Source organism: Hylobates moloch, unplaced genomic scaffold (genome assembly GCF_009828535.3).
Source record: "Hylobates moloch isolate HMO894 unplaced genomic scaffold, HMol_V3 SCAFFOLD_1, whole genome shotgun sequence".
NCBI lineage: Eukaryota > Metazoa > Chordata > Mammalia > Primates > Hylobatidae > Hylobates > Hylobates moloch.
In genome coordinates this window covers 42976907-42998908 of record NW_026652276.1, presented here as the reverse complement: position 1 = coordinate 42998908, position 22002 = coordinate 42976907, and the positions used below count along the sequence as shown (strand labels likewise).

The window sequence follows — 22002 nt, the reverse complement described above, 5'->3', positions numbered from 1 at the left end:
GAAGAGAAAAATGGTCACAAATACTTTCAACTTTCTAAATAATCTAATTTTTAATGCTCCCCCCCAACTAGTTATTAATATCATATGTTTGATCTGTGTCTTTGTAGTTCTGGAATTTATAAGTAACTCTGTGTTTCCCATTTCGGCCAAGATGTTTCCGACTAATCTTTGAAATGCTGCAAATGCAGATGAATATGACATGAAATAGAAACTGATTAGATACACGTTCTATAGTGAGGAATGGCAACACAGAACACAGATGACAGTTACATGTTCATATGGTCTAAAGTACTACTCTGCTTCATATATGCAAATATATAGAGATCATCAAAGTACAGCATGCCACCTCTACTACATCTGTATTAGGAACTAAAACTGGTTGATTTCTTGTCAACAAAATGACAAGAATATTTCTTCTCTCCTGGTAAATTAGTAGCTCTAATATGAAGATATACTGAAGAATTGTCAGCTGACAGACTATCCTGATGCATTTGATCCAGGTTATGTTATACAACCAAAGAATCAGTTAATTTGGTTCTTTCCTTTCATTACTATGTTAACTTACTAGGCATGCTGTTTAACTATTTTAGCCCCTATCTCCTTGGGAGGTTTTCATTTCCCACGATGCACCCAAATAAGAGTTCCTCTCAAAAGTATAGCCCTAAATTACACCACATGGAAATATTTGACATTGGCCCACCACAATTCCTTGCCAGTCTTCTCTTACCACACTTTTGAGTACAACTATTGACATGCATTGTCAAAAAAACATGAAATGCAAAACACTATACTTTAAAAAAATCATTGCATGTGAATACTGCACTTATGCAGTACATGCTCACTTTAGCACCTTCTGCTCATTTTGATCATAACAGAAACAGGAATACCTTTCCATATTCACATATATTCATCTTTAAGAGTTCACATCATAGATTTTAGCTCCCTAATTTACTTTTTAAAAAAATAATTGACTATTAATTTTGAGGTGCACTGTTTGAGTTTATCATATCTAAAAAAAAAAACTGTTAAAGTAATTTGTTCCTGTTTTCTACCTAGAGTCCTCAAATATCTTGGGTGTTTGGCACTAGGAAGTCACAAATTGTGGACTCATTATGCTACAAGATTCTATAAAGTTGATCCAACCAGATACTCAAGTGAGCTTTGTTTGCTGCGTAAGAAAGAAATACAAAGATAAACATGTTTGAACATGAAGAAATAAATTTAAACTAAAGGAAAGCATGACATGGAAAGAGTAGAAACAACTGCTATTTAAATAAATTATTTTTGTTATCTGGATGATCAAATGAGCTGTATTACCAATCAGACAATCAGTTCTGGAAACACCTGACTTTTCTTTCATACAATTGTTTTCAGCAAGTTTTGTTTATAAAAAATAAATAATATACAGATGGCCAAAGAGCTTGAAATAAAAAAGTTAACTGGAGTCTACTCAGTGTTTCGCTGGCAAATATTTAACAACTGAGTCTCTAAAGAAAAAAAAAAAAAAGCCTCAATTGGATAATCCACCAGTTTTTGTAGTGTGAATAATCCCACCACGGCCAGTTTCATGCTGCCAATGGTATAACAACCAGCTTTTGAAATTCCTAAAAATTTAACAATTGGCTTCTGCAAGCCAGAGTAGGCATTCTCCAGCATACTCTGACTCTACTATAGAGAAGCAAGACCACGTTCCTCCTCTGACAAGCCACATACAGCTTCCCAGACTTGCTCACTGGATCCCTTTGCCTGGCCTAACTTACCTGTCATTTTCCCAGCCCCAAAGTGATTATTAGGATGACCCCAATGTGATCCACAATTCCATAAAATATTCTATATCAAAAGTTGAAGGGTTATATGATTTGCAGTGAATTTGATCTAGAAACAACTTGTGAGGAAATTGAACTTGTGACCTTAGAACTGTCAAACCTATCTAGTTTGCTTGATCTCCCATTTCTAGGGTCAAACCAAGTAATAATAAAATAAATGAATTTCAGAACTTTGGCAGTTTTCCTTTAATTGAAAGTGTGCTTTTCTATCATTATAAGGGGAAGTTCCAGACTTCAACTTAATAAAAATCAGCAGTAGTTTTCAGCTACATTAGATTTCCACACTAAACAGAAACAGCTGAGAAGCCACAGTAGGTACGTTTGGTTACGACAGTTTAAAACTCAGTGGCTGGCTTTCTCTTGCAATTGCCAAAACTATCAGTCATAAGAAAATCAACTGGGTCTCTGAGTCCAATATAAGATGTTCATAATCTGTTACAGTGTTGCTAATTTGTTTTTCCAAAATGCATTTGAACCTCCCAGGAGCAATGTGTTTTTGTTTTGTTGTTGTTGTTTATATTTTACACCCTCATTAAAATATTCAAATGGAAATTAGAAATGGATGAGCCAACTCACAGTATGAGTGTTTTAGATAAAAGGGGTCTCTGCAATCACCTAACTCATGTTGTAATAATACAGAAAACAGTACATGCAGTCCAGGCGCAGTGGCTCAAACCTGTAATCCCAGCACTTTGGGAGGCCAAAGCAGTAGACTGCTTGAGTCCAGGAGTTTGAGACCAGCCTGGGCAACATGGTGAAACCACATCTCTACTAAAAATACAAGAAATTAGCCAGGCATGGTAGTGTGCACCTGTAGTCCCAGCTACCTTGGAGGCTGAGGTGGAAGAAGAGAGAATCCCCCGAGCCCAGGAGGTAGAGGCTGCTATGAGCCATGATTGTGCCACTGCACTCCAGCCTGAGCAACCAGAGTAAGACCCTGTCTCAAACAAACAAACAAACAAACAAACAAAAAACAAAACAGTAGATGGAAATTCAGAGTGAAATGCCTCATCCAAGGTCACACACTCAGCCCTAGGACTAGACTCTATGTCACTTACAGTGCCCTTTTCTTTACCATGTCATCTTTTCTCCTATTGGGTCAAAGGTTCATTAAACTAGAAATAGAGAGTAGTAATTATTCTTTATAAGATGCTCTGGTCTCTGAAACAACACACAGAAATCCTCAGTGTGGGGGCAATAATCATATAGAAAAATTTTAAATATTTGGAAACTTTTTAACCTTAAAGCCATACCACACTTAGACTTAAATCCCAGTCATCTATTTTAAATGCACTTCAAAGTTTATAATCAGAAAACTCTAATTTCAAAGGAAGCATTTGTGTTTGTTTCTACTATTATATAAGCAAGATATGATTTTTTAAAATTAAAATCAAATGGTTATATTCATTGCCCTGTGGCTTTCATTTATAAAGCCATGACTTGTTACATATTTGTTGTGAACTACACTTCAAATAATTTGTTGTCATCAATAGTTAAAATAGTAAAATTTGCAAATGTTTTACTTTTTTGTTTTTGTTTGGTTTGAGTAAATTAGAGCTGATCCTATATTCCTTCTACAATGACACTAGTGTATGTAAGTACACTCCTGTTTACCTGCATACATGGGAGGAAAAGAGGTAGAATTCCAGGTGGTCATTCCCGGAAGAGTCATACATGTGAAAATAGGCCATTAGTATTCTCAGCACAGAGGTTCCACTGAAGGAAGTCCTGAGATCACAGCAAGTTCTGCATCTTCACTCTACTTGTCACTTCATATCCTAATTCATCTTCTGGTAGCCTGAATTCATCTTCCTGGTAGTCTCTGAGGAACTCAACACCAGAGAATATTTATTTTCCCTTGTTTGAGTCCATCAAGGCCAGCACAGAGCTGCTAATGGGGGAGATGCCTATTTAATACTGCACCAAAGAGTCTCAAACATCGTCACCACCTGGCTCTTTCACAACTTTGTGGATGCTAATGGGTAGCAAGGACAGCAGAAGTCTCAGAGATGATACAGAGGCTGAAGTAGCCTTTTTGCTTTTTAAACTTAAAAAAAAAAAAAAAAAAGCACTAACCAACTTTTGTCATACCCAATGGCATTTTATTATGCTCTACAGAAGGATTTCATTCAGAGCTGAGAAGAAAAGTTCTCACTTATCTTTTAAATAAGTTACAATGACTTTTAAAAAAGCTTAAAATGTAGGAAGGCTATATGAAACCAGACAGCTAAGTCTCTAAATCTGTCTTAAAACAATTGTACTACATGCAAACATTAGAGGCCAGGCATGCTCCCGTTATCTTGCTGAATATAAAATTCTATGCTTGATTCAATTCTGTGCTCTTTTGAGTAAGAATTATCCCCTTTATCCTTAAGATTAATACTAATAATGCTCAGAACCTACTAACATTTCTCAGGTGCCTTCTATGCAATCACCATCTCATATAAACTTCAAATAACCCTATCAATTTGGGATTATTCTCGCAAATTAGTTTCAGAAATTTTAAGCAGCCTCTACAACATCAGAGCTCCAATTCCAGTGATGGTCCTAGAATTCAAACCCAGACCTTCTGAAGGTCCAGTGGCCTTTCCTCTCTATCCAAACACCTCACCATGCTTCCAGCAGAGATAATGTTTCAGTCTACTTGAATATGCTCTTTGACAACTTATACTACTTATTTTTAAAAAAAGAAGAAATGGAGATTAAAATAAATTATATTTCCATTTGGACGTTTTACTTTGTACTGAAATATTTTTTAAGTCAGACAGTCCAAAATGCTTTAACAATGACTGTACTAGTATGTATTTGTAGATCGAGTCTGTTGAGTCCAGATCCCCAGCATGTAGGCTTGTATTCTCAGAAACGTAACTGGGATTGAGCTTCTCAAACTACCCTCATCCCCTATTTCAACTGTTAATTACCTCCTAGATTTACGACCTTGTGTGAGTGATTGGGCCCAAATCAGAGTATGTGAAACAAGTGCACTGACCAAACAGAGTAAAATAATGAGAATTTCATCTACCCAGGATTGGGGAAGCCCTTCTCTGCAGATGTTCTTTTCTGTTTCTTCTGCAATGATGATGGAATACCTTTGAAATCAACAATTATCAATGAGAAGCACTCTGGTAGAAAATTGAAACAGAAAATGTGAAGAAGGCTCTCATCTTCCTAGAACAGCATGTGACTTTCTGCCATAAGAGCTCATTATTAAGAGGGACTAGTTCACAAACCTAACCTTCCAAGGACCACAGCTTTATTAAAGGCACACCAAATGAGCCAGGTAGTTTGGTTCATGTACTAACAATGAATTAGCCCATATCTCAATGCCAAGTAAATAAGGTTGCTAACTTGGAGAAGTCATTCTGGCTGGAGAGAATAAATATGAGCAGGACATAAAAAGAGAAGTGTCCATCTGTGTGGTCAGGGAGAAATTAGGGTTGGAGTGGACATACTTATTATCTGTTTTCCATCAAAACTATTTTTTTAAATGCCACTTGATCATTAATCAACAGATGCCATTCTTTGTAGAGCTATGTAATCACTTTAGACTCTATAGAATAGACTCAGAAGGTCTGTTTGGTTTGATACCTTCAAATAGCCACACTTGTTCTTTTAAGGTAATCTCATCACTGAGAGGCTTAACATGTTTCAGAGATATTACCTGTCCATTCTAGAAACAGCTAGAAAAACAGAAACAGAAAGATGTCACCCAGGGTCAGAATCAGAGGAAGAAATAGAACCTATGGGTTCCACTAATTTACAATCTGAATTTTAGAATAATGCAAGGTAGCCAGAGGGAAAATGGAGGTCTATTTAAAAATACATTCTGAATAAAGGAGAAAACTGCTCAATGTACATGTGAAATTGTTTTTTTTTTTCACTGTTATATATGTGGTACCTGGAATAACACTTGGCATATTCAAGAAACTCTACAAATATTTGTTGAATGAGTAAGTAAAAACACGAGAATAAAAATGGCCCATCTTCTCAATCAGGTCTATAACTTGAAGCCTAACAGCAGGCTTATCGATGAAATTTAATCATTTTTTTTCCAAAAGCCAGACTTTGCTAGCTATCTATACAAGTATAAAGGAATGTGGTTTGCCCTCTCACAGATGAAATGTGACAAGGCACTTGACTAGAACAATGACACATCAATATCTACAAGTGCCTCAATTTTAGTTTAGATTTATTGTTGTTTTTTGTGGGTGGGAGGGGAAAGAAGGATGCATTTTAATGCACTTTCTACCTTAGTCTCTATTTATTTTGCCTCTGTCTTTCTCATTGCTCTATGCTGCTCAATTTAATCAGTTTGCCCTTTCACAAAATGTACTAGCCACTGCCTTCTTTTAGGTTTAAAGAGTGTTTCCTATTTTATTTTTAAGTAAGTAAAAGGAGAGAGGGAAGGAGGGAGGGAGGCAGGGAGGGAGGGAGAAGGAAGGAAGGGGAAGGGGAAGGGGAAGGAGAAGGGGATAAATAGCAATATTGAGTTGACCAATAGGACAACAGCAAAACCAGCACCTAACAAACTCCAAAGCAATATTAAAAAAGAAAGCCAATGAAGCTTTATGTTCAAAAGCATTCTGTTTAGTTTTATTTTCCTACCAAAATGTCAAAAAAAAAAAAAAAAAGTCAAGGCACTAAATGTTTAATATTATACCTGGTTTCATTTACTCTCACCAGAAGGAAAAAACTATGAAAACATGTCTAAGGAGTACTTTGCTATCCCAAAACTTTTAAAAAACTTTAAAAATCTCAATATTCTATTAAAATAGAAAGACAATCGATATTAGTAATTTTAGTGGTTTCTGAGCACTGGGCTTCTATCTGTGAGGACTTTTTGTACCGATATAAATGACACAACTGACTGTGATTCCCTTTACCTATAGGGAAGCATTGGACAAAGTGCCTTCTACTCAATTTTAGGATCTAAAAACCAAGAGAGTAAGGTGCAGGAATTGTATTGCCTTTCAAAAATGCAGAATATAAAAATTAGACTATTATTTAAAGAAACATAGCAATTATGGAAGAACAAGCTACTCAAGAAACCAGGGTTCTCTATGTTCCCAGAAGGCAGGAAAAGACTGAGAGAAGTGAAACCCAGCTGTTTGACATTTCACTTCCAACCAGCAACTAACCCTGAATGTTGAATTTGGAAGGCAGTGTGTTATGGAGGTCCAGTCACTCATAGGAGGAGTTCTGCTTGGCAAAAATATTAGAACCACCCCATGTTGAATGAAAAGCTAACTCCAGTAATTAAAATGATAAGCCTAGTAAAATGTTGAACCGACTTTAAAAAAATACATTAGGCCGGGCGCGGTGGCTCACGCTTGTAATCCCAGCACTTTGGGAGGCCGAGGCGGGCGGATCACGAGGTCAGGAGATCGAGACCACGGTGAAACCCCGTCTCTACTAAAAATACAAAAAAATTAGCCGGGCGTGGTGGCGGGCGCCTGTAGTCCCAGCTACTCGGAGAGGCTGAGGCAGGAGAATGGCGTGAACCCGGGAGGCGGAGCTTGCAGTGAGCCGAGATTGCGCCACCGCACTCCAGCCTGGGTGACAGAGCCAGACTCCGTCTCAAAAAAAAAAAAAAAAAAAAAAAAAAAAACATTAGCAGAACCAGAAGAGACTTCTATAAAAATTTATGTTTAATATTTATCAGCTTCTATAGGACAGTCACTAAACATATGTGACTACATGATAAATGTTAGAAAAGCTGCAATAGAATAAAAAGGTAGAATACTCTGGACACACATGGAACTGAAAATCTCCCTTAGACATTGGTTTCCTACTCCTTGCATGCCCATAGCACTTTACATTAAAAAAGAAGTCATATGAATCTCTCTTGATAATGAAAGGTTTGTTCTAGACTTGTTAATCATACCTGTATTCTTTTACCCTGGTAACTGCAGGGTACTAGAAGCCATGTTCCACTAAAAGGCCTTAACTTTCCAGCCCAAAGACAGCTCATTCACAGGTTACCTACAAGTGCTCTATCGCCAGGTAGCTTTCTACTTCCCAATCTTCTTGAGGTTATTCCAATATTTTGCCCAACAAAGCTCTTTCTTTAAAATGCAATGCCTTCCAAATTAGGCATTCAGATGATTGATTGGAAATTGAATGCCAAGAAAGTCAGCCTTCAGGAGGATAAGGTCAACCAGTCAATTTCCCTCTTATATGAACTTAAAGTAGTAAATATGGAGTAGGCAAGAGAAAGTGAGTTTGACAAAGGCCGGGGAAAAAGTCGAGGTAGAGCACAAACCGTGGGCAGGCCAAGGTGTGGAGGAGGCAGAATTATAATGCGGAGACACTATGAGTAGTATGCAGAAGTTACAAGGTAGACAGAGATATACAGAAGACGGTAAATCAGATGATGCTTGGAAGAAAAGCTTGTAGTGGAAAGAAGTTGACATGAGAAAGAGGTAATGCTATGTTCAGGATGGCAAAGGAGAAGGTGAATCCATAAATGGCAGCTGCTGAATTCCCAGTTCCAAGTTCAGAGAAACCTAACCATACTCAGAGTCCTACACCTGGATTTTCATGAAGTTCTAGCATCCTCAATTTCTTTTAATACATCTCCAATTATTAAGCTGGAATTTGTCTTGTAAAAAAATAATTTAACAACTTTAAGAAACCGTGCATTTCTTTGGCCTACTTTGCCTGCCTACTTTTTAAATTGTACAGTGTCTTAGAGTTTTTAAAAATCTCTAGGTAAAACAAAGCCATAGCTAATGTCTAATCTACTGACTGTAATGAACTTCTTCAGCTTTCTGATTATCACTAAAGGAAACCTGTTCAGTACACTTTGGAAGATAAACCCAAGATGAAAATGTCTGTCTCTTAGAGTAAAAAGAATTGATAACAAATGACTTTCAAATCTCTTTATATTCCTGAATGACAAATTTAAAAATTTTGACATGTGGAAAAACTAGTAATATAAGAAATCAAGGATGCTCTCCAAGTTGAATAAATACATACAGGACAACATAATATCAACACGAAAAATGCTAGTGCGGCCTCACTGACAGTCAGGAACTCCCAACATTTTCCCAAGTGAGAACCTACTTCTACCCAACTGCTACAATATTTTATTACAAATGCAAGTGTTCATTTGCATCTCTCCTCAGGACTAGAGTGGGGATTCAGAACTCTGGAGCCACATTCACACAGTAGGCTTTGAATAGGAGCTTGGAATGAATCCAAGGTGAAAGAAAAATTCTAGTAACCCCGTAAGGGAATTTGTAAACATTCTTAATGGATTAATTAGTTTATTTATTTTCCTGGAAGATGTCCTTCAGGAAGCAAGTTTACAAATCAAGATACAGTCTGTGCAGCTGGAGTAGAAAATCAGGATCAGATTCCCAGGGCTGAGAGGTAAATCTGAAGTGCCCTTGAACATTAGCAATAAGAGGCACATTCTGAAGCCACCTCAAAAATGCCAAAGCAGCTATGAAAAGTAAAAATTTCAGTCACATCAGTTCTTTGACATCACACCAATGATTTGTGGGTTTCAGTGCATTAGGTGTTCCGTAAATAAGAAAACTCACAGAACTAGATTTACTCAGTGAATGGTTAAAAATGAAGATCTCATAAACAGCTCTGCATCACAGCAGACAGCTAATAGTAAGTATTCAGGGAATGCTGGCTGTCGCACGTTAGCAGTGCTTTCCAGCACACGATAAAAGTCAGACTCTTAAGGTAGACAGATGTGAATTTAAGTTCTCACTTTGAGCGAGTTACTTTAACTTCTTTAAGCTTCAATTTCTCATCTGTGAAAGTATTAATAGAGAAAAACCAACCACCCCTTTGGTTGTTCACAATAACTGAAGAAGATAAGACATGTGAAAATCTCACATTTTGAAAGCCTGGCTCTCAAAAAGGCTACTTACTGCCAGAGAAGAAGGAAAAGGAAGAGGCAGGGGAGGAGGAAGAAGGAAGATGAAGGAGAAGCAGCAGCAGTGTCACCATTATTATTACTGGGTTTTTTAACAGAAAAAACTCAGAATCAGTCTCAGAGATACTAATGATTTTTTATCTTTCACTATTAGGCAATTACTGGTACAAGCTTTCATTCTTGGCATTGTAGATCACATAAGTCTTTGTTTTGGGGGGTTGCCCTGTGCATGGTGGGATATTTGGCAGCATCCCTGACCTCTATCCACTAGATGCCAGTAGCACCCCCAAATTATAATAACCAAAAATGACTCCAGATATTGCCAAAATATCACATGGAAGCAAAATCTCCCCTGGTTGAGAATCATTGGTCGCTACTAATGACAGGGAGTCTGTGGCTTAGAAAATGTTGAAAATCGCCTGAGAAGCAAGCCAGACAAGTCAAGGGACAATGCTGGTGTCTGACTGTCACTAATCGGGTCTCACATTCTTATTCAATGTACGGCATGGAATTTTAAAACAAGTACTTGTCAGGAAACCACACAGCAGCAAGCTCAGAATTCCTGAACTTACAAAATAACCCACGGAAACAGTGTGGTGGAAATACAATAAAGCACAAATGACACAGAGAAGAACAATTTGGCAAGTGCTCCCTAATCACCCTCGCTCAATGACCCAGTCATAGCATGAGCAATGTCCTTTCTTCTCTCCTGCATGAGGAGGGAAGTGTGGTCAGAGGACAGACTGGATGCCAAAATCGCCTGTGTTTTCATTCCGCTGGCAACCCTGGCTTCAGGCAAGGCTTGACATCGCTGTTCCAGTTTTTCCAATTGTAAAACGGAGTTGGTAGTAATGAACCTAACCTAACCAGTGTTTTATTCTAAGCTGAGAATATCCATTCAGCACAGGGTCTTGGGTTATAATAACTATCGGGAGAAAAATCACTACAACCACAGGAAATACTTTTGTCTCCAACCTTTCAGGGTGAAAAATGGAATTTATTTCCTCTTTTTCATGAAATGCTTTGGTTTGGTTTGCCTTACAAGGTCTCTCCTCTGTGCTGTCTACACATGGACTAGAAACATTATGTAGATTAGTATTTCTCAACTTGTGTTTCACTACTGATCCCCTCAGAAGGTTTTTTTGGGGCATTTTTGTCTAATCATGGTCCCTCTTTATGAAATTTTAATACCAGAGAGATATTATCTTTTTATGTACCAAGTTCCTTTGGAGGGCCACAAACCACTGTGAATCTAAGATATTTATGCTCCCCAGGAACCAATTCTCACCACCCTGGGGCAATGCTGGTCCAACTGTGGATTCATGATGTGACAGGATCTAGCTTACGAAGTGTGTTCAGATCCTGAAGAACCAGCTTCCAAAAGCAGGAGCTTAAATTGGGGTTTCTGAAGAGACTGAGAATACTAAAGAGAAACCTGGATAAACCAGATAATTCAATATGACATCAAAGCTACACAACACCTGGAGAAATCCAAATTCCCAAGGAAGAACCGTCTCATTCTCCCAGGGCTGGTGAGTCTCTGGGGCTGACAACGTCCCTCAATGGCTCAGGCCCAGCGCGATCTCAACTATAACCTTGCTTCATCTCTGAAGAGAAATGCCATCAAACATGCACTTAAGCATGCAAAAAATTTTGTTGGGATTATAAAATTATAATAAATTAATATAAAAATAAATGGCATGTAATAGCTACTACCATCAAAGAAATTGGAGCCATGGGGCAAAGGCACTTGTGGCTTTGATGAGGTGGTCAGGTGACCTGACAGGAGAGATGCCTCAAGAAATCAAATGACAGCTATATATGCATGCGCACTCAGAGGAGGGGAGACAGGGACCACGGCAGCAGGACAGTAAGTGTGTGCCCTGCAGAAAGGACATTGGCTCCAGCCACATAAAACTCTGAGTTTGGATCACATCTTCTGACTTTCTAGATTTTATGTGATATCTTCTAATTTTTAAATGTGGACTTGAGGGGCCTATAGCGGGGTAAAAGGTGGGAGGAGGGGGAGGGTTCAAAAAAATAACTAATGGGTACTAGGCTTAACGCCTGGGTGATTAAATATCTGTACAGCAGGCCCCCACGATACAAGTTTACCTATGTAATGAACCTGTACTTGTACCCCTGAACTTAAAAGTTAAAAAACAAGGGCTTAAAATGTCTAAACCTTTTGTGGGCTTAACAGAAACACATCTGCAAACAATAAAAAACTATCCATTTGTCAACTCCATTTGCACACAAACAGCAAGAAAAAGTTCCTCTCTTCTGTAAGAAGAGAGGCTGTGACTCCAAGGGACTTCTCAATATCACAGAAAGCACCAAATGGAGAAGGAGTGATGCAAAGCTCCCTCTTTTTATTCCAGTACATCTGTGTATCCTAATACAACAGATTAATCTGGTGGGTAATTATGCACAGAAATCACTGCCTCATATCTTTACCATATATGAAAAATTTGGGAATAGTGTACCCTAATTACCTAAAGAAATTTAAATGGCACGCTTCCATGACCACAAGTGAAGAGGACTTACGTGTTTTTTAATATGCTGCATATATCAGAAGCTCTTAATAATCACTGATTTCACCCATAGTTAACAATTTAATAGTGGCACATTTCCTATCTAATTAGGCAAAAATGTAACATCACCAAACTAGTATTATCCTACATATGAATTTTTAAGATTTCCAAAACAGGTAGGTAACTGTATCTTGCTAAAAATTTAGTTGATATGAAAGGCCCAAGTGAATTTCAACCGCGAGTCCTTGGCTTTTGGACAATTACAGACCTTTTTATAGTAGCTTGGTATGTTTTTAAATACAGCTCTCCCCAAGTCACAGAGGCTGTGCCAACTTTATTCTCTAGTCTCAGGAGTTCTGCTGTCTAGTGTCAGTTATTTTTCTTCACTTTTCATATTATGACTGTAATAAACAATTAATCCACAGCTTTGTATTTTGCTGACAGACATAAATTCAACATTGCAAAGCAGTGTCACTCAGATATAGGCATAATGTTAAAAAAATGTGATGTGCTGATGAGTTTCACAGTAGTTATGGGCTCAAGGTCAATGGCTGAGGCAAATTCACTTTAGAGAAAATTACCTAATTTGTAAACTCTTTAGCTAAGATCTGAGTGATGGGAATAACCTTTTATAAAATAAGTGCATTTCTCTTAGTGATATCAGAAGTTAACGTTAATAGCCACAAGATGCTTAAAACTGAAAAGAAAAATTACAGATTCATGCTTAGCCATTAAATATTGTCAGCATACTCTAGTTCTGACATACTAATAGAAAAGATAATAAAACTCATAAATCAATTGGCTGTCTGCTTCTAAGATTTACTGTACTCTAACTGGCCAACTATAAGACAAAATATTATGTTGAATATACTTTTAGCTACCTAAATACAGGGCCCAACGAGATGATAATTTATGGACAAAAAACAGACAGCTACGGTATAAGAGCTGCCATCCAGATGAAGGGAGGCCCTCAGTTATAACAAACAATGCATTTTATTACTTTTATCTCAAATTTCTCTAAGTTTCCAACTTTATCACCATCTTATGATTAAAATGAGCTGTGATTAATATGTGGAATAAATTGCTTTTTCCTTGCTGTTTTATTTCTACTTCATTTGTACTGAACTAAGATAGGCCCTGAATAAAAATTCCATGAAAAGTCAGTGGTTCCCTGAAGCAAGTCCTTGGCCTTGTGTTGGTTCAAGATAGAAGTCTAATCCAGTTCACATCAAAACGAGACAAAAAAAAAACAGTGGAGATGCTGGGGGAGTGATAGATTTTCATATGGCTGAACTGTACCATTTACATGATCTTTTGTCTGAGGCTATCCATTTCATTAATCTGTCTGATATCAAAGAGTATGTTATGAAATGACATTGATAATAAATAGGAGCTTCCCTAAAACTTTTCAAATAAATTTATTTTCTAAAATAAAAGGTTAGAAAGCCTATATTGGGCCCCTCTCTAATCTTAATTTCACTTAAATCTCCAAGTCTGAAAGCCACTGCTCTGTGTGGCTCAGTACACGGGTTTAATTATCTAAAGGAAGGTGCCCTGGTGGTAGATAAGACCTCGGTCAGAAAAGGACCAAGAAGGGAAAGGGGACTGTGGGTCCTGAAGGGTGAGTATGTGCCGTGTACCCTCATCACCCCCATCCCCAACTCTGGGATCACTGTGGATATTGCAAGAGACTGTCTCTACAAATTCATGAGCCTAATTGCCAAACTATTGAGTTTGGGCATTTCATTCTGTGACTTTGGCCCTGGAAACTGACCAATGATAACACAAAAGCATAGCACAAAAGCATGGGCAGCGATATTTAGATGAAAAGTGACGTAAAGATGTGTTAACTTCTGGCTTCTCTCCCAAGCATGTGAGGGGGGAGGGAAGGGAAAGGAGACAGAAACCTCAGGGTGGGGTGTTGCACTGCATCCTCCACCACTCCTCTCTATTTTTATCAAGAAACCATGCCTAACTCTCCCTTTATCTTCTCCTCTTCCATTCTGCACACGCATGTGCACACATGCACTCCTGCCTCAACTTTCTTTTTCTTACTCCAGGAGATTCACAGAGGCCAAAGGGTCCTCTTTCGTGGCAGCTGAAATTAAGAGTATTGGGCAGCAGGCCCATCTTATAACCTACCAAAACAATTTGTGGGCCAAACTCTAGGGGGTCTAACGTTGGAAACCTGAATTAATATTTCTTCTTGAAAGTAATTAATTTTAGATTATGGAAAGTGTCAGTAGTTAAACTCAATTACTATGGCAAAGCAATATTATTTCTCTCAATGAGAGCAAAAACTAAGCCAACAAAACACGCAATCCAAAGGAAGGCAGATTTCTAAATGAGATGTAACCAAAGACAGCAAAAACTCAACTTAAAATTCTAAGAATCTGTCACAATCTGTCTCTTAAGGTTCAGCTGAATTCAATGGTATTCCCTAGGTCATGTGGCTATTTCTTTTCCTCAGTCTAATCAAACACTCTTTGAGGGATTTTGGATGCAAAACTACTTCACAGGTTTTTTATAGAAAATGAACTGATGGAAACCACGTTTTCCGATCGAGAGATTTAATTCTCCATGAGTGCTCTGGCTTTACAATCCCACAAGTAAAATGATCTCAGGAAAGCAGCTGTCTTTGGCATTCAACTTCTCAGTCATTTTTCTTTGTGTGTACATACATACATACACACACACACATGCACGCACACATGCACACACACACATATACACACAGTACCCACTATGACGACAGCGTCTTCTGTACTTGGGGACCTGGCATGAGACACCCTCTGACAGAAGTTGGTGTGGTGTGTGCCACTTAGACCCTCAGCAGCTACTGCTGACACACAGAGCCCTGCTCAGGTGGGGTGTGGGGGTCGGCGACACTGACCTGCACCGGCTCAGGTGGAAGCTGGACCACGTGTTGCATGCGTTCGCTGTGGTGATGCCTTGACTCCTCCTCATAGATCACATCCCTCTCATGCTGGGGAAGGTTCAGGAAGCGACGGATGGTACAGAGGTTTTCCCAGAGGGTGCGGTTTTCTGGGCTTGGGTTCTCCTTCCAGCGGAGCAGTTCACACAGCCAGCCCTGGAGAGAGAGGAGGTCGCTTGCATTAACCTGCAGAGTGCAGAGGAGCTGAGGGGGCCTTGACTGTGGTCCAGTGCCATCACAGTACATCTTTTTCTGTCAAAATTGTTCCCGCCAACCTGGGGAGTCAGTGAAACAGTCTGACTCCAAAAACCAACCCCTGACCACATAGGTGGTTATACCAATGCCCAAGAATCTTTCCTCTTGTTAGATATCATATCATCCTGCCTATAGAACATATTCTCAATTGCAGTTTCTCTGTAAAAGATAAGCAAGATTACAGTCATCTGTTCTCAGAAAAAGTAATTTGTGTCAGCCAGCTACAATTTTTTAAAATTACCCAACTGGGCAGCATTTCATGCTAAGAGTGAAGATAAACAAGTATGCATTACAGGACAGCAAATTCTAAAAAAGAAAAATTGTCTAGGTGTAAACAACACTGAATTCTCTAGGGAGGAAATATTCTTACAATTATCAATAACTCCACAAAATAGAAGCAATAACCTTGGCTAGAATGAAAAGAAATGTATATTTGCTCAATCTCTGAATACCTCAGGCTCTAGGCCCTCTTAACCATCACCTTCCCGCCACAGCCACACCTGCAGGAAGGTAGGCAGTTGGTCGGGTCACACCTGCAAATGTCTGCTTCCAAAATCTGGCATCCGGATGTTCTCTCTCTTGCAACTGCACGAGAAAGAAAATGTAATGCAAATAATGATGGATTATATGAAAATAATACAGAGGATGCTGTCAACATCACTCACTGACTCATGTCAAAATATTTTACCAGTAGCTTTCTAACCCATCATTTCTAAGCTACATCACTAATTTTAAAAACAAGAACTGTCCCACATCATGTCTCTTGCAAAAGAGTAAAAAAAATTTCTCAAGAGGTGCATAAACACGAATGACTTTGTGAAAAATAATTCCCAAACCTCAACAAATTCTATATCATTACCTATAAGCCAATGAAAGTTCCTGATACGCATTACAAAAACCCCATATCATATCATAAGCCATTGTTTGTCTAACTCTCCACTGTGTCTTCTGCCTTTACCCAAAAAAAGGCAAGATTTGATTATCTCCGCTGCATCAGCCAAGACAGCAACACCAGCTGTTCTCATTGTGCAGCCTCTTCCTCGCGGCCTCCATGTTAATAACCTGATCATTCCATTTTCTCCTTCAACTGCCGGCTGCAGCACTGCGAAGAGACAAAAACCCAGGCCCATCTGCAGCAGCTGTAGGCACTGAACTGTGAAGCCACCAGGGATTTATAAACTAATCTGTAACACAACACTGCCTTGTTTTTACAAGTGAGAGGCCACATTTGCGCAGACCTGATCTTTTCTTGCAATAAACTGGAAGCTTGGGAGAGTTAGAAGGTTAGGAAGAATGAAAACAAGATATCTTATCATTTGCTTGGAAATGTTTTTCCAAGTATTTTCATAGATTTTTTTTTTTTCAACTCAATTGAAAGGCAGGTCATGGTTGATTTTCAAGGTGCAATGTATATAAAAAATGAAGACAAATTTTTTTATCCCTACCAGAAAATAAATTATATTTTTAAAAGTCTCCTAGTCCCCAAGTGTTTCCTCAAGGGTTTCTTTGCATAAAGTAAAAGAATTCTTGAAATGGAAAATAAACCATCTGTGGAAAAATAAGCTCCTACTTCTCTATCTTTTCATAGATCTGAATAAGTCTCCAACTGAATTCTTTCAAATGTTTCAAACAGGTATGTTTAACATCTCCCAGGGGAGGCAAGAGCATGGAGACCAACCATTTAATGGAAAATACAAACAAAAACCTGCATCTGTTAAAAGATGAAGATCTGAGATACCCAGACCTTAAGGAAGACAGCACCTGCTGTTCTACTTGAGGACTGAACTGCATTGTGGGAAGCCACAGCTTGAAAGAAGACAGGTGACAGCTGAGTGGTATCTCCACTTACGACACTGGGAATGTCTCGCACAACATTCATTGCCGCATTTGATTTATATGCGCTGTTATAATCTGCACTCATTACAATCACTTAGAACAACACTACAGGCCTCGTTATGGACTGTGTGCTGTCTGCCATCAGTCTTTAAGAAGTGTAGTGCTCAATTTGCCCACTGACATGCAAGGTCTTGACCTTGAAGCTATTAGGGAGCAGATTAGACACAAGTGTGATCATGTGTGCAGACATAAGCAAACCAAATTAATTTCTGGCACAGGGAGGTAGCCAACAAGACCCTGTTCTTAAGGCACCAGAGAACTTCCTCAAATCCCTGATGGAGCTGAGCTAATAGCATGTTTAAGGGAACCCAGTTTTGAAGATGAAGCACATTCATGGTATTTAGAGGGTTATTAATCTAGTTTCCCCACAAAGTGTTTGCTTGGCTGATCAGATTAAGGGATGGAGCCTTCAACAGCGCACCCCCACCACAGCAGGCCCCAAGAAATCTGTGATACTTCACAGCCTTGGACATATTGCACCATGTGTACCCAGCTGCCTCAATAATTAGCTTATGAATGTATCAGCTGGTTCTGTGATTTTTATAAATAATAACTAACCTACAGAGCAGAAAGATTGTCAAGAGCCTTATAGTAGCACAAAACCGGAAGGTGATCCTAACTCCACCTTGCTGTTCTCCTAAAGGCCGTTATTCCCTCCTACGGGTGCTCCTGTGATGCCATTTGTATGTATTTATTTTGTATCTGAACTGGTAATGTATTTTTGTGTTAGTTTTCTTCATGGCAGCCATGATTTACCTTCCCCTCACTCTGGCTCGCTTGCTCATTCCATGTATTTGTATGCCTATCTTCAGGAAATCTATTCTTCCACCTCACTTCCCATCTCATGCACCATCATTTTATTCATAGCATCTTTTCACCAGCCCATTTGGGATGCTTATCTCTGTTTTCTCAGTAGGGTCTCTTATTAGCTTGTTTGCTGGCTAATGAATGTGTGAGAAAGTGCCACGCAGTTGCATGAACACACATGTATGTAATTGTGAGTGAACCCATCACAGAAGAGATAAAGGGTCCCCACATTGGGATTTTTTTCATTTATATAATTTTTGCATGCCATCCAAGAAAGTTTTGCAGTATCAGGCAAAAAAAAAAAAGCGTAAATGTCAAATAAAACAGTGACAGATGACAGTATTCTCTATTGAATAGCACTGTTTCTGTCATGCATGTTCAATGGGAACTCATGAATTATTAATAAACAAATCTCCTTTTTCTGTTAAAAATCTCAAGTAGGTTTTTGTTGTTTTTCTCTGTGTTATGTGGAGCATTCCATGAGAATTATTTTCATTTCAGAAATGCTGATACAGAAGTTCATCTGGTTTCCAGCCTTGGCCAGCTCTGTGAGTGGGCACCATGAACTGTGGAGTATATACTTCCCTGGGATTTCCCTCTTAGCCTGGTTTTAAGTTTTGACCAAAGTTTGGCTGTATATTCATATAGTCCATTTAGCTTTCACAGTCTGGTAAAACTAGGACTGAGTGAATTATACGTGTTTGAGCATAGTTAGGAATGTAGAAAGTATCAAACCTGGATCTCTAAGACCTAACTGCTAAGTTCCTGGTCTGTCATTAAATAACTGGGTGACCTTTGGGCAAACAGTTACCCTGTTCAAGCTCCTGGGTGCTTAACTGTAAAAGGACAGGTTAACAAAAGACGGTCTCTATGTTCCTTTTTGGTTCTACATTCCATGATCTATTACCTTGTTATCTGTCAGAAAAAGCAGACAGTGATAAACCATCAGGATTAAAGGTACAAATAAAAAATAACCTTGACAAAGTGGTCAAGGTCAAATAACTAGTGATGATATACTGACACCATGAATGCTCTGATATGATGTACTGCAAAGGTTACAACATTGTATCTGAGGTAGTCTTGCCCAAAATGCATAACCTCAGTCGAAACATGAGAAAATATCAAACAAACCCAAACTGAGAAGTGTTCAAAAAAATAACCAAAAATGGCAAGGTCATAAAAGAAAAGGAAAGACTTAAGAACTGTCACAGACTGCAGAAGACTAAGGAGAATAACTAAATGCAATGTGGTTGCTGGATAGGATCCTGGCACAGAAAATAGACATTAGTAGAAAAACAGGTGAAATTAGAATAAGGCTTTCGTTTAGTTAACAGTATAGAAATAATGTCACTTTCCTGGTTTTGATAATTTCACTATCATCAATAATTGCCATATGGTGATATAAGGTGTCAACCTTAGGGAAAGATAGGTGAGGGATATATAATACAGTGCAATGATCCCTTCCATACTAGTTTGGCAACATTTTTGTGAGTCTAAAATTAGTTCAAAATAAAAAGGTTTTTTTAGATACAGGAAATTCCTGGAACTTATAGAGAAAAATATACATGGAGCCTAAGTGTAATAATAACAAGAGGTTCACAATTAAAACTTTATTTTACCTTCAAAATCTGAATCCAGAGAAGGAATGTATTAATAAGTTCAAAGACTGCTTCCTTGCAATCAATGGTTAAAAGTTCCCAAGCATTAGGGTGCATAAGCAAATAATATTTATTCACATCTCATTTTAGCCATCTCATCAGCCGCTTAAACAAATATATTTCCCTTAGTAGAAAAAACAACTCTGACTGCCCTTCCAACTATGCAGGTAAGATGACACTCCTACCAGTCAAGATATAGTTTGTTTACAATCCACGTGTTCCTGAAAAGTTGCATATCAATCTACATTTACAAAGCAAATCACATTGTAAATGTATTAGACATGCTTACTATTTGAAGAAACGTGCCATTAATTCTTTCTGGAAGATGAATAATAAATTCATAGTTTATCTTTTATTAAGTTGACAGTTTCATTAATGAGTTGTATAAAGAAGAGAACCTCTAGTTCACAATTTAAGAACATTACTAGAGGCAACAATAAAAAAACCACCATTTGCCTCCATTTTTCTTTCATGACCTTGTCTCCCACCAGTTCCCCTACTGATCTTGTGCTCCAGCCACTGTGAATTACTCACAGGTAAATTCTCACCTTCATGCTTCTGCCATGTTACTGTCTCAGATGGAATGTCTCATACTCAAACTTCTTTTCCCCATGAGAAGCTGTACTTCAAGGCTCAGCTGATGTGGTCTCATTTGTTGCTCACTCTTGCATAATCCTGAAGCATTTTGTTTATACTTTTTCACAACTTGATCATTATTATTTTTAGGGGTGACTATGTCTGCATTCCTATCAGAACAGTTAGCTTCTTGATGGGAGTGGAGGGCAAGGGTTGGTTTCTTACTCATTTTACCATTTTCAGAGTAGAGTATGGTTTCTTACACATAGTAGTTTCTCAATAAATAGTCATTAGATTTAACCAAAATTATTAGAGTACACAGAAATTAGCCTAGAGGAATGTTTTATGGACTCAAATTCAGAGAGTTACTGTTGGAGAGAAGTAGTAATTCTCAGAAGCAACTTTGTCACTGTTCTAAGGTTTGTTTCCCTATCTCTAATGCATGAATACAATAGGGAAAATGGTCCATTATATAAATTGCAAATAGTAATAGTAGTCTCTCAGGACATTGATTCTGTTAACAATTTTCTGTTGAGCACGCATCTCCTGCATGCCATGCAATGGACTAGTACATTACATATATTATCTAATTGTCATTGTTACTTTTTACTTGAAAGGTTAATTGAGACTGCCAACAAGAAAGTGAGTAATTCTGACCATGAAGCAGTTCAGGAAAAGTGTCATCACTGAGATTATGGCATGCAAGGTGAACCTTGGAAGATAAAGATAGATTTCACCAGGTGGGGAGAGGACTGAAAGTCTAGAAATGAAGGTAGGGCTCAGATTATAAAGAATGTCATGCAAAAAAACAATTTTTATCTTAATCTTATGGGCCCTAGGAGTCGTTGAAGGCTTTTAAACTCATATGATGAAGAATTAACTCGTCTTTCTTTTCCTCTCTTTCCCCCACCTTCTTCCTTTTTAAGAAGAAGTTGTTGGGGAAAAGGCTATCATAAGGTCAAGAGTATGACTTATCCTAGCCTAGGTATCTTTTTTCATAGTGAACTTGTATGGCTTGGTATTAACTGGGACCCACAATGGCCTGGTACTGGTAAAGTGCACACTTCATAAGTTCTACCCTCTAGGAGTGTTCATTCTAAAAAGACATGACATATATCATAAAGAACCACACTACATCAATCATTTAAATAATCTGTTATCATTTTAACCACTTTCTTTTCTTTCTCTGTGTGTATATATGCGTGTATTTCTGTTGTTGCTGTTGTTAATATTAGAGTTTTTAAAGCTCTCTTCAATTCAAAATGAATGAGGTATGGCAATATCTATTTCACTTATAAAATATTTTAAAAGATTAAAATATTTCAAGTCCACAATAAATGAGTAACATATCCTCCAAACCACATACCAAAGGCTGAGAATGTTCAAATGACCAGGGAGGGCTTTCACAAAACAATAATATGGCCCAGTGTTCAAGCTTGGAGCTTAACAGATCAAGAGTTTGAATCTTGGCTGTAAATCTTATGTGTTAAGTGATAAGGAGGGGAGGGGCACACCACAGATGAAAAGAGTGGGGTTCCTGTCCATGGTACTGAAATGCCACTGCATACAAAATGGCTTGCTTTCTCTTCCCCAGGACACTTGGTTTTGACCACAACTTCTC

At 38.3% G+C, this 22002-nt stretch overlaps 1 protein-coding gene across 3 annotated transcripts in view; it reads right to left on the bottom strand.

Annotated features, from left to right (window-relative positions):
* SATB2 (SATB homeobox 2) overlaps nt 1-22002 on the bottom strand; it is a 190036-nt gene that overhangs the window by 24406 nt on the left and 143628 nt on the right. For all 3 annotated transcript variants that reach the window (XM_032755048.2, XM_058439896.1, XM_032755047.2), the window contains one exon: nt 15148-15345. In XM_032755048.2, the coding sequence (XP_032610939.1) occupies nt 15148-15345 (198 nt within the window). The remainder of the gene's footprint in view (nt 1-15147; nt 15346-22002) is intronic.